Raw genomic sequence first — 13,607 nt, 5'->3', positions numbered from 1 at the left:
CTACCGCGCCAACAGGCAAACGCCCGGTTGAAGCGCAGTCAGCGAAGGGCCCCGAGCCGAGGTCCGGAGCACCTACGCAGAAGCAAAAAGCTGCCGATCCAAAGCCAACGGCGTCGGCGCCTAAGGCCGGGAAGGAAGCCCGGACCGCTGCGGTCGAGGATGCGTCTGCGCCTCCGGAGACCGAGGACAACTCGTCGACGCTGGGGTCTTCCCATGGTGGCGGACAGAGGTCATCGGTCGCGCCGACCAAACCCTCCGCTTCTTTCACTAGGCAAGTCTCGGACTCCCTCGAGAATACGGGAGAAGAGTTTGACGTCGACGACTCAAAAGCGGTCGGTTCCACAATCGGTGGAGGCACCGAAAAAGACTTCAACGCCAATCCTCTACACTCTGCCGCCGAAGGTGGCGCCGAAGGCCTTTGCACCCCGGTCGGTGCCAAAGGACTCTGGAGGTTCGGAGCATTCGATGCTAAGTGGACGTTTTGGTCGACAACAAGCGTCAGAAGAGCAGTCTGAGCAGTATATCGACGCCGACACGGGGAAATAAACGCTCTATAAGCGCAAAATTACTTCCCAGACATTGGAATCGTTTGTGATACCTCTAAAGAAGAAAAGGCCGGCACAAGACATTCCTGCCCTTGTTGAACCTATTCATCCACAACCTAGGAGGAGTCCAACACCTTCACCCCATGCCTGAGGGGAAGATGAAGGTGACCAAGATGAGGAGTACAACTTTCCAGATAACAATGACCCTGATGAACAACAGGACTCATGGGTGGACACTGGTGACCAGGGGGACCAACAGGTGGTACAGGACCCACAGGTCTATGGTGTAAGGACATCTCCAACTGAAGACTCAGCGGCATTTAATGCCTTGATTGAAAGAGCGGCTGCCAACCATAAGGTGGACATGCATGCCGACCCTGTGGAAGATGACTTTTTGTTTGACACTTTCTCTGCAGCAGAAAAAACTGTGAAAACACTTCCAATGCTGAAAGGGGCCCTAAAGCATGCCACTGACATCTTCAAGGAACCCACAAGAGCAAGGGTGGTAAATCCGAGAATAGAGAAAAAATACAGACCGGCACCTGGGGACCCAGCATATATACGGGGCCAGCTGCCTCTGGACTCTTTGGTGGTCTCCAATGCCCGCAAGAGGGCGAACTCGCAGACAACGGGTGAAGCTCCTCCCCCAGACAAAGAGTCAAAAGTGCTGGAGGCATCGGGGAAAAGGGTGGCTGCACAGGCAGCCAATATCTGGCGCATATCTAACACACAGGCCCTGTTGGCACGATATGATAGGGCGCATTACGACACCCTAGAGCAACTCCTACAACACCTTCCAGACGAGTTTAAGGAGGCAGCTGAGATGCTAATACAGGAGGGCAAGCTCATTTCAAACGCTGCGATCAAATGTGCGCTTGATGTTGCGGATACAGCGGCTAGAGCGATTAACACTAGTGTGATGTTGAGGCGTCAAGCATGGCTTCGCATCTCAGGGTTCAAGCCTGACATACAGACAACTATACTCAACCAGCCCGTTAATCCTGACCGACTGTTTGGCCCAGACGTTGACACCACCCTCGAGAAGATCAAAAAAGACAATGAGACAGCTAAATCCATGGGGGCGCTTCAGTCTCAGCAATTCAGAGGGAGCACTTTTCGTCGCTCAAGTACTCGTGGTGTTAACAGAGGATTCTTGGCACAGCAGACGCAATTCACTAGAGGTGGCGCGCAGTCCTCGTACCCCAAACAGGGTAGAGGGGGTTACAGAGGAAACCGTGCCAAGGGCAGAGGCAGAGGCAACCACAATTCCCGTTCCTCTGCTACCAACAAACAGTGACTCTGTCACTGCCCCCCGACCATCCAACACCTGTCGGGGGGGAGACTCCAGCAGTTCCTGCCAGTCTGGACGTCCATCACCACAGACAGGTGGGTAAGGAAACTTATCCAGTTCGGTTATTGTTTGGAGTTGACATCCACTCCACCCACCATACCCCCAAGACACCGTCCTATGTCAGCAGAGCACTTGCACTTATTGCAGCAAGAGGTTCTTGTGATGCTGCAAAAAGGCGCAATAGAGCTCGTACCGGTGGAGGAGGAGGGAACAGGGGTTTATTCCCTGTACTTCCTCATCCCAAAAAAGGACGGTTCCCTCAGACCCATTCTGGATCTACGCCCTCTCAACCTGTACACCCTCTCAGAACATTTTCATATGCTAACCCTGCAGCAAATTCTTCCATTGTTGAACCAAGGGGACTTCCTAGCAACCTTGGACCTCAAGGATGCTTATTTTCACATACCACTCCACCCATCCCACAGAAAGTACCTCAGGTTCACCATACAAAACAGGCATTACCAGTTCAAAGTCCTACCCTTCGGAGTGACCACTGCCCCCAGAGTGTTCACGAAGTGTCGGGCGACGGTAGCGGCGCACCTCAGGTGACAGAACATACATGTCTACCCTTATCTAGACGACTGGCTCGTTCAAGCAAAGTCAGAACGGCAGTGCGCCGCAGACATGTCCCACACCATTCACCTCCTTCACAGTCTGGGGTTCTCACTGAACTACCCCAAGTCGCACCTTCAGCCAGCCCATATGCGGCAGTATCTGGGCGCGACGATAAATACCCTGACTGCTATGACGCAGCCGAACCCGGTGAGGATCGACAACATTCAGTCGCTCATCCAAAGGTTCAGACCGCAACACTCACTACCAGCGAGAGTGTTCATGCAGTTGATAGGCATGATGACCTCCTGCATCTTCATAGTCCCGCACGCAAGGTTGCATATGCGTCCGCTCCAAGAATGCTCGGCGAATCAGTGGACACAGGCTCAAGGACAACTGACAGACCTAGTGTTGGTGACCGGTCGGGCATACAACTCTCTACATTGGTGGACTCCACACAACCTTTGCAAGGGCCGACCGTTCCAGGAGCCTGTGCCGCAAGTCATCATGACGACGGACGCCTCTCTCCAAGGATGGGGAGCTCATGTGCTCCACTACACGGTGCAGGGACTGTCGTCGACGCAGCAACAGAAGATGCACATCAACTATCTAGAGTTGCTCGCAATCTTCATGGCGCTCAAATCCTTCAAAGTACATCTGTGCAACAAAGTCGTGTTGATCCGGACGGACAACATGACAGCCATGTACTACATCCAGAAGCAGGGGGGGGGACGCACTCTCCACAGCTGTCTCATCTGGCTCAGAGCATGTGGAAGTGGGCCATTCAGAGGAACATCTTCCTCATGGCGGAGCACCTCCCGGGCAAGGACAATCAGATGGCGGATTTGCTCAGCAGGTACAGCCATCAAATGCACGAGTGGGAGATACATCCATCAGTACTCCGCCCGTACTTCCAGCAGTGGGGTCATCCAGAGATCGACCTGTTTGCCACAAGGGAAAACGCAAAATGCCAAAGCTTTGCCGCCAGGTTCCCTCACCCACAGTCGCAGGGCAATGCGATATGGATGAACTGGTCAGGCAGATTTGCGTACGCTTTTCCCCCAGCACCTCTCATACCGCTGGTGGCAAGAAAGCTAAAGCAACACTCGATGACGCTCATCCTGGTTGCTCCAACGTGGGCACGCCAACCATGGTACACCACGTTTCTAGAACTTTCCGTGGTACCGCATCAAAGGCTGCATCTCACACCCAGGCTCTTGACGCAGAACCATGGAGACATTCAGCATCCAGATCCGCAACAGCTCAATCTGGCGATCTGGCTCCTGAGGTCTTAGAATTTGACTACCTCAACCTGCCTCCAGAATGCATGGACATTATCAGAGAGGCAAGGAAGCCCATTACCAGAGCTTGCTATGCTGCAAAGTGGAAGCGATTTGTCATTTACTGTACAGAACATCACATTAACCCGCTAGATGCATCAATTCCTAACATCATCTGCTATTTGTTACATCTTTACAAATGCAATCTAGCATACGCTTCCATTCGGATACACTTATCCGCCATAGCGGCTTATCTCCAGAACAGGCAGCATCTCTCTGTTTTCAGGGTGCCTGCCATTAAAGCCTTCCTGGAGGGACTGAAGCGAGTCATTCCTCCCAGAACACCACCAGCTCCTGTGTGGAACCTCAATGTGGTTCTCACTAGACTGATGGGCCCACCTTTTGAGCCTCTACATTTGTGTGAGATTCAGTTCTTAACATGGAAAGTGGCTTTTCTCATTGCTATTACATCTCTCAGGCGTGTTAGTGAGCTGCAGGCGCTCACAATACAAGAGCCATTTATACAAATTCATTCAAACAGGGTAGTGCTCCGCACTAACCCCAAGTTCCTTCCAAAGGTGGTGTCAGTTTCATGTCATGTCAATCAGACTATTGAACTGCCCGCATTCTTTCAAAACCCACAGACTGTAGCGGAGAGAATGCTCCATACATTGGACGTAAAAAGGGCATTGATGTACTACATTGACAGAACACAACAATTTAGAAAAACACAGCAACTTTTTGTTGCCTTCTCAGCCCAGCACAAAGGCAACCCTATTTCCAAAGCAGGAATAGCCAGGTGGATCGTTAAATGTATTCAGATTTGTTACCAAAAGGCTAAACGAACTTTAACGATCCCCCCAAGAGCACACTCCACACGCAAGTTGGGAGCCTCCATGGCTTTCCTGGAGAACATTCCTCTGGAGGACATTTGTAGAGCAGCCATGTGGTCTACACCACACACGTTTACCAAACATTACTGTGTAGATGTGCATTCCAAACAGCAAGCAGCTGTAGGACAGGCTGTTCTCAAAACTCTTTTTCAGACTTCTGCAGCTGGCACTGGCAGCCGCCGTTGATGGAGGGACTGCTATGTATTCTATGCAATAGATATGAATTTAGCAGCCCACATGCCTCGAACTGAATATGCTACTTACCAGTATGCATCTGTTCTTGGCATGTAGGGCTGCTAACATTCATATCGCCCACCCTCCTCCCCGGTGCCCGTAGCGGCTGCAGATACTTTCTTGCATTCAATCATTGGCATGGACATCATTTACAATATTTCACTCCATCTCTGACACAATGGCTAAAAACAATCTGGGGATGGAGTCGATGCCCATGCGCACTGTAGTCCAGGGGAGGAGCCACCTATCTCGTGATACTTCGATGACTCTTCCAGGACAACAATGTGCAATCATCCGGACCCAACACTAGGCGGCGATCTATGCAATAGATATGAATGTTAGCAGCCCTACATGCCAAGAACAGATGCATACTGGTAAGTAGCATATTCATTCTTTATTAACCCCTGCCATCGAAATTCACAATTTCGAATTGGATTATACTGTTGATTAGTTATTCTCACAGAAACGTGGTTAAAAGATCAGACTGTCTTATACAAATTTGAGGAGGGATAGCAGTTCTCAGCAAGGATTCTTTATCTAGCACCTTATTTGCCACTCACACAAATGTCTCGTCCAGGCGTCTCATATTTAACATTAGAGTCAATCAATTCTACCTGCTGTATTTAGACCATCTTGGCCTTTCACCCACGGGTCCATGAGTAATCAATTTTTTTGTGTTGGGTGGGTTTAATGTTTGGGTCTATGGCTTCACTACTCTGAAGCTCAGACCTTCACTGTCTCCTGTAATGCACTTAATTTATAACCACTTAGTTCTTTTCCTGGCCACCATATGTGGACTAAATACCCCTTCTCATTTTCCCCAGACCTAATTTTTTCACTGTTACTTAGTCAGATCATTGAGCTTCTCATTATTGCATTCTGAATTGAAAGTGCTTCTTCTTTCATAGCTTTCGTGTCTTTTCTCCAGGCTTCTAACTCTGAAGAGATTCTTCCGGATGGGAGCATTAACAGTGACAATCTTCTGCGTCATGCCATGCAGAACTCTGGCATTGTTATTGAAACCGTGAAATTGGAAGACTTGCACAAGTACGAAGAGATCAGCTCCTCAGAGGAATTAAAAGACCTAGATGATGGGGAGGAAAATCCAGAAGGATCTCAGTGTGCTCAAATGGAAGAACATGAAGCGGTAAGTTCTGTAGACCACTTTTTAAAGGTCCTAGTAGGCTAGGCATCATGCTCTCTGGCATCTTCAGATTTCCCTTGAGCAGGTTTCATGTAAATGAATAAAATATTTTTAAACTCTGGACCCTCTTATCCCTGTAATTCTTCGTCATGTCAATAGTCCGTCTACATGTGATACTGATAACCAACCTGCACTAACTAGCAAATATAACTAAGCACTGGTTGAAAAAACAATTAAAGGAGAGATATGCCCGTCTGTTTTAAGGTATTAAGCCATAAGAAGTAGGCAGATTGGTAATTTGAAGCAAACCGAGTTTTTGTTGTTGACTTCAAGGGTTTCGAGTAACTCTGGGAAAAGCTTTTCCGGGGTTCTTTGTAATGTGCCTCTGTTTTCTTTTCACTCTTTTTAAATTGAAAACAGGTGTGAATAGAATATTCTACTTTTTAAGTGTATACATTTCCAGCAAAAGTTTTTCAATAAGAAATTATGTACTTTACAGGCACACGATGTATAAGAAGTCCGTTTTGAAATTAAGAATGGCAAATGTTTAACAGATGTGAAATTACAAACAATTTGCATATGCTGTTGCAGTTAAAATGTTTAATATTGAATGATTTGATGATTATTGGTAACTGGTTTTAAAGTGTGTGGATTATGCTACTTGTGGTAGGTGCTCACTTCATCAGTAGAGGATTTTCCAAACATTCATAACCCTTGCGCCTGATGATTAGTATATTAAAAAAATTCTCAAATCAACAGCTGATTTAGTTTGAGTGGTATTAAAAACCATGTAAGTTATTTGAGCAAGTATACTGATTGTTTGTTAGTGTCTTAGTATCAGAAAAGGGTGGGAAACCCCCAGACCAGTCCCTCTGCTTTTGCTCAAGCTTTATTGTATTCTCTTTTCATTAGATTTCAACAAATTGAAAGCTTTGAAGTACCAGTTCAAGTGACTTGCTGCCAGGCAGAAATGCCTGACATTTTTTGGCATTTTAGTTGCGAAGAGAGCTCATTGAGTGTGCCAAAAATGCTTAAAATTTTTCGCATTTATTGAATTGTGCAAACATCTTTTTCTGATTAATCACATGAAGGTCAAAGTTAATATTTTCATTGTAGTTTTCTTTTTGCCGTTTCTATGTTCAACCGGCATGTAATGGTTTATGTTCATTATGGTATGCACTTGCACTGTGTGTTACCCCTCTCACTTTAGCAGTCTTTGGCTGCTGTCATACGGTTTCTTGTTTAGTTGTACAACGTTCACCATTATCATTTTACATCCTTCTAGCTTGACTTTTAAACCTTTAGTAAGGGGAAATATTCAATAGGTGTTTACTTGAGAACATTGCCTGATACTTTCTTCTTTCTAATAGACAGATGGAACAACAGAAAATGTGTTTCAGAATCACACATGTCCTCACTGTAATGAAATCTTTCCTGGTATCGATGAACTTAAAGTCCACGTTCAGGGGCATCAAGGTAAGTTACTTCTGCATGATTGCAAGATTATCTTAACTACTTAATAGCAGAATGCTAACGTCTGACATGGTTATTTCTTCATAAGTGGGAATGGGGGGAGGGGGCAACACTTCAAATTTCAGTTTGGTAATTGTTTTAAGAACATGGATCTGAATACATCTTGATACACAAGTATTCATGTGTCTTTACAGGTTGCAGATCCTTTCACTTATTTGCAATTGCTTCCTCCAGCTATTGCTGTATATAACCTCTTCCCAGCCCCACCTGAAAGGATGTGATGCCAAAAAACACCATAATAGAAATTTTTATCCATTGTTTTTTTTCTGTATAAGAAATCCAGGTCTCTATCAGTGTGCACCAGTGTCGCTTATACAGGACAGAAAAAAACCTCGCTATCTTCTGACATTGAACTTATTTTGCCATGTTTGGAACATTTCTCATGCAGATAGTGCGTTTCTTAACTTCAGTTCTTTGGGCACCTTTGTAAAATGTATTTGTGTTTAATGCGCTCTAACTTCTTGTTTCACTCTTGCAATCTCCTCAGGCTTCCAACCTCACAAGTGTGCCCATTGTGGTAAGGAGTTTGTCAAGTGGCATCTGCTGAAAAAACACCTTGAGGTTCACTTCACTGAGAGGCGCTACAAATGTGGGGAGTGTGGCAAGCTGTACAAGACCATTGCACATGTGAAAGGACACCTGCGGGTGCACTCTGACGATCGGCCCTTCCCCTGTTCAAAGTGTGGCAAGCGCTACAAAACTAAGGTGAGAGTACTGGAGCACTTTATATTTCCACATTTTTGATCTCTGATCTTACCTGTTGTAGCACTTGGAAACCCTACTTAGTCTGCTTAGTTTCTGCCTAGTGCCTCGGCATGGGTGTTTTTTAATTTTTTTTAACACACCTTTTACCATTTGAACATTGCTGTCTAGGCTTGTATTTTGCGTCCTAGAGTGCACAGACATTCCCTGTAGTCACCCGGCGAGTCTAATTGATTTACAAGCTCAGCAACAATTATAACTTATTTAATTAAATAAGTTGCCTTTACTGCCAGACTGATCCCTCCTCAAGGCTTTTTGAATTTCACACCTGGAAAGAAAAGTATTAATGGTGAAGCAAAATCCTTACAGGCCCTTAACTATAACTTCAAAACAAAGCAGGTACTGTTTAATATAAAATGTTCGAGTCCACGATAATTATTTAGCACTTTAAAAATTGAATTACACTATTAATTGGATAATTTTCTTAAGTCACAGGAGTTGACAGGTCATTTTCTTTATTGTTCCCTCCCATTATTATTCATTCTCCTTTCATTATCAAATTCAGTTACAGCTCTTCTTGGGGCACACAAATGGACAAAATAGGAGAATTAATTATCTATTGATTTAACAGTGAATTAAATGAATTGTTAACCATTCTGATGCAAGAATGGAACTGTTCAAGAAGGGAATTAGGTGTTGACAAATTGATAAAGCTTTTGGATATTTTTTTAATCTATCTGTGTACCAAACTTATTTTGCTCTTCTGTTCTAAGATGCCTATAGAAATTTGGGTAGCATTGTAAAAAGTAAACGTCAGTGGCTATCTGGTGCCTTAGTGGTGCTTTTCACAAGGCTTAGTTAAGAACTTAACTAGCCCATCTTGCCCCCATTTGTATTTACATTTATAGTGTAGAAGCACATGAACTGTGAAGCTTTGCTTATTTTATTTGTGCAGATTTAAGTACATTGGAATTTGTGGAGGTCGCAAGAGCGATTTACATAGGAAATAAATTCCCATTCGAAAATTAACCACCACAGCGATAATGAGACCTATCGAAAACCGTAGCAAGTTGAATATAACAGATGAGACTAGTGGAATGAAAAACTGAATAATACACCTTACAAACAAATTAGTAAGAATTGCCAATAAGACTCAAACGATAGTCCCAGGTAAAGGATATTAACTAAAGGACTTTAATTAAAGACGAGATAATTTGTAGAGTTGGTGGTCTTGTGAAGTTGATAATAACGAAGCGGTGCATGTAAGACAGGGTAGGGTAGGTAAGCGTTACCGAAGGAGGCTGCTCTAGGATAAGTAAGAGAAGGGAGTTGGAGTTAGGGCGAACATTGGATTGGCATTCAGAGTGCATTGAGACAGGATACTGATGATCTAGAATCCAAGAGTTCTTATGCAAGAAATTGAATGCCGCTCAGTCCAAAGTAAAACATTTTAACTTGTTTTTTAATGGTAACATTCCATCAGATCACATCATGAACATTTGTCATGTACACTTTACATGATGCCCTTCATTCTTTGGTGATATTCCCATGCCAATCTACGGTCACAAAGTACATTATATCCCTTACAAGGGATGTTTTGTCTAGTGTGAAAGGAGAATCCTAACGCCACATTAATAATTTGGTAAATTGTCTGGATAATACCTTTTTTGGTTGATTGGGTGTAGTCGTTTAGCATATGTTCTGATTGGTGTAGATGCTTTCCTAGCAATGTGAGGAAGAATGTTGATAAAATAATGTTGTTGCCGTTCTCGTGTTTGCACTGGACTGCCAAATGATGATTATCTTACTCATCTGAACAGCCTGCTGATTTCTTGATTGTCTGATTTCCTGGTGGGGGCTAAGAGCACATGCCATCCACCCTCATACAGACAGAGATCATCACCTTCTAGGGAACTGCTGAAAGTGAACCAGGCAGTCTAAACCATGGCTTTCCTGCAAACCGAGAGCAGTACATGGCTTGTCAGCTAGAGATGTGGCCTCCTTGGGCTAGTCATTCAGCAGGTATGGATGAATAGGCATATCTGATGGCATCCACCTTGTTGCAGCAAATCATGATGTAGGTTGTTGAAGGGATCTGATGTGTCAATGTTGTTGCTTGCCAGGGGTGTCTTAAAAATTCAATATTTCGATCAGGATGATGGAAAATGTGCTACACTCCATATCAGTCTTAACGCTGTGCCATCTATATGTTTGTGGTTGCAAAGGAACATCTTGCTAGTTGCATTGCTTACTTACTTATTCCTATTACACTCCCTGAGGTATAGGCCATCAACCAGAACTCTCCAGCGACCTCTGGCTTTTCTTTCACTCTGACTCCAGGTGTAACCTATCTCCTTGCAGTCAGCCTCAAGGCCTCCGTGCCAGGTGTTTCTTGGCCCTCCTCTTTTCTCTTTCTCTTGAAGATTTTTAGGTCAGGGCGTGCCTGGTGAGCCTGTGCGTCAGATGGCCGGGAGCCGCCCCGATCTGCGCACTCGTGGAAATTTCCCGCACCGCGGGGAAATTTCGGCCGCGACCAAAGGGTTAAAGCATTTTCCTCAAGCAGTTGTTGATGAAGGTCTGGACTTAGTAGCCATTGTAGCCTAGTCTTGTAGGCTGTATAATATTTTTTTTCTAAAGTGACAGTAGGCTTTCCTGAAGAAATGTGAACATCCAACCATGGTTAATTGTAAATGTAATTAACACACTAAAGCGCTATTGAGGGGTGTCTAACTCCACCTGGGTCCCAAGACTGCATCAAGAGGGGACACAATAAGTTAAAAAGTTGTTAGCATCATATATATCCACAACTGCAGGAAGACTGTGATATAAAACATGAGGATTAGATTATTTGCGTACATTTCCATCAGTAAGAACACAGGTAATTCCTGAGACAAGTTGTCAAGTTATCACTACCAGTAGATTAAGTTCATTGTGGCTAAAGGATATTCCTGATGTTTTTTCTTAAATACTTGGTTACAGTGCCTCACCTCAGGAAGAGGTTTGTCTAACTATCTGGGCAATTGTCTTCTGAAGGTACACTCAGTGGTCATTGAGGATTTTTTGGGTGCCAACCCACATCTTAGTCTGCTACTTTAGCCGAAGCACAGCAAGTTGGTATTTACTGAAGTATAGAAGATCTAGTTATCAGAGCTGCTTTGAACACAGAGAAATTAATTGTACCATGCCGAGGACATGCACTCTTATTTCAGCCGGAACTGCTTTTTACTAGAGAAAATCACCCTTCTGCCCGACGGTTCTCACTTAAAAAACATTATAAAGTCTTTTTGTATTTCCTTTTTTATAATTCTACTGTACGGTGTCACATGAGACTTCAACAGAAATGTCTCAAATGCGGTTTATTCTGAAAGTACGGTATCTCTGGATTCTTCCTGTGGTACCAGGAGAACATGATGTTCCAAAAAGTTAAACATTGTCTTCTCTTGAGTCGCCAATAGGAATTTGGCTTGTTGTGAGCAATCTGAATACAATTTAATCAGATGGTCTTTTAATGTCAGCTGTATTCTATAACCTGCAGAAAGCTGCCAGGGTTTTGAAAGTGGGGAAAATGAAGAAGGTCCCAGGAAGTTGACAGCAAAATGGTCTAAATAGGAGTATCTGAAAGAAACAGGTTAGTGTTAGATTCCTTACCTTAGAATATCCCCAGGCATCAGACTGGAACTGAAAAGTTTTGCGTAGCAGTACCCCTGCGCGTCTTCTGCGGCTCCGCGTCTGTCGACGGCGTTGTTGGCGCCGGGATGACGTCGTCGGAGTACTTAGATGCAGCTCTCGCGCGCTGACGTCAGTTATTCTTGTTTCCGCGCCAGCAATGGCAGATCCGGAAAAAGCAGTACTCCTTAGTCACTTTTAACTAACTTTTTCGATCTTTTTGATCCTGTTTCGAGTCGTAAGGCTATCGGTGCCGGTAAGGATGCCTGGGTTCAAGCCCTGTGCCCATTGCAACCGTCTGATGTCGGTTACCGATCCCCCATTGCCGGTGCCTGTATTGCTTTGGGTCCGACCATGACGACAAGTCGTGCCCCTTGACTTCGAAGGCTAGGCGGGAGCGGTCCCGTAAGCGCCTCGAGCTCCGGCAGTCGGCCTGCGCCGTTCACGGTCCATGTCGAGGAGGAGGTTGAAGGACCGGTCGCGGGGCCACAGTTATTGAAGCTCGACGAGTCAACACCATTCGTCGGGCTCCAAGTCCTCAGGTAAGAGGCACAAGAAGTCGAAGAGACGACATCGCTCTTCCGACTTTCCCCGACGCTGCTCGATGCGGCCGGGGGTTCGGGTGACACCGCCCACGCGGCTCCGCCAGCTCCATACCCGCCGGTCCCTGGGCTGAACGCGACGCCGGAGGAGACAGATGCCTTCCTCATGGCCATGAGGTCGCTCTCTCCTCCGTCTGGTCCCAATGTGGCGCCTTCGGGCCCCGCGGCCCCAACTGGGAGCCCAAGCCTGCCGGGTGCTTCGGCCCGTCGACGACTCCGGTCCCGACGCCGCAGGGACACACTGGGTCCGGATCCGGGACGCCGCTGGTCGACCTTATGACCCCTACGCCGACCCCCAGGGTGTCGCCCCCGACGCCGTCCCAGGACGACGTCGTCCCCGGTCCCTCCCTCGGTCCGGATCCGACAGTGCGCTTGATCATTTCAAGGACTCCAGGGCTACGGCCAAGTCCTTGGGCCTGTTGGGCCAGCACCAGCAAACTTCTGCCTTTTGGCTCTTTTCGTGGCCAAGGAAGGGGCACCCCCCTCACATCCTGCCAGCCACGGGCTGCAGTCTAACATCCAGCACGGCGGCAGACGTGGTAACCTCTGTGGCGGTGCCAGGGGACAGCGGCGAGGCCAGTCCACATCCACCCCCGCAGCATCCGCCTCAAAGCCTTCCTAGTCCGAGCTTTCAGGCCCATTCGACGCCAGTGGGGGGGCAGGGTTCGCCATCACCTCCTCCACTGGCGCTCCATCACATCGGACAGGTGGGTGCTGCAAATCGTCCATCTGAAAGAAACAGGTTAGTATTAGATTCCCTACCTTAGAATATCCCCAGGCGTCAGTCTGGATCCGGAAACTTTTGCGTAGCAGTACCCCTGCGCGTCGGTAGGCGTCGTCTGCAGGCGTCCCCTGCGGCTCCGCGTTCGGCGTCGTGCGCCGTGATGACGTCGCTGGAGTATATAGACGCCGCCTCCGCGCGCTGACGTCAGTTCTTCTTTTTTCCGCGCCAGTTAGCGCAGATCCGAAGAGCAGTACTCCGGTCTTTGACCAAAGTTTTTTGATATCTTTCTAACTCTAAGGTGCCGATAGGATGCCCGGGTTTAAGAATTGTGACGGGTGTGATCGCACGATGTCGGTCACGGACCACCACCGACTCTGCCTC

At 46.5% G+C, this 13,607-nt stretch overlaps 1 protein-coding gene across 1 annotated transcript in view; it reads left to right on the top strand.

Moving 5' to 3' along the window:
- The window catches only part of E4F1 (E4F transcription factor 1), a 213,464-nt gene that overhangs the window by 135,852 nt on the left and 64,005 nt on the right, over positions 1-13,607 (top strand). The window contains exons 8-10 of the mRNA XM_078664834.1: positions 5,784-6,002; positions 7,370-7,475; positions 8,020-8,237. Of these exons, the coding sequence (XP_078520960.1) occupies positions 5,784-6,002; positions 7,370-7,475; positions 8,020-8,237 (543 nt within the window). The remainder of the gene's footprint in view (positions 1-5,783; positions 6,003-7,369; positions 7,476-8,019; positions 8,238-13,607) is intronic.

This window comes from Lissotriton helveticus, chromosome 10, assembly GCF_964261635.1.
Source record: "Lissotriton helveticus chromosome 10, aLisHel1.1, whole genome shotgun sequence".
NCBI classification, from domain to species: Eukaryota; Metazoa; Chordata; class Amphibia; order Caudata; family Salamandridae; genus Lissotriton; species Lissotriton helveticus.
The sequence above is the reverse complement of the archived record's forward strand: the minus strand, read 5'-3'. Positions and strand labels throughout refer to the sequence as shown.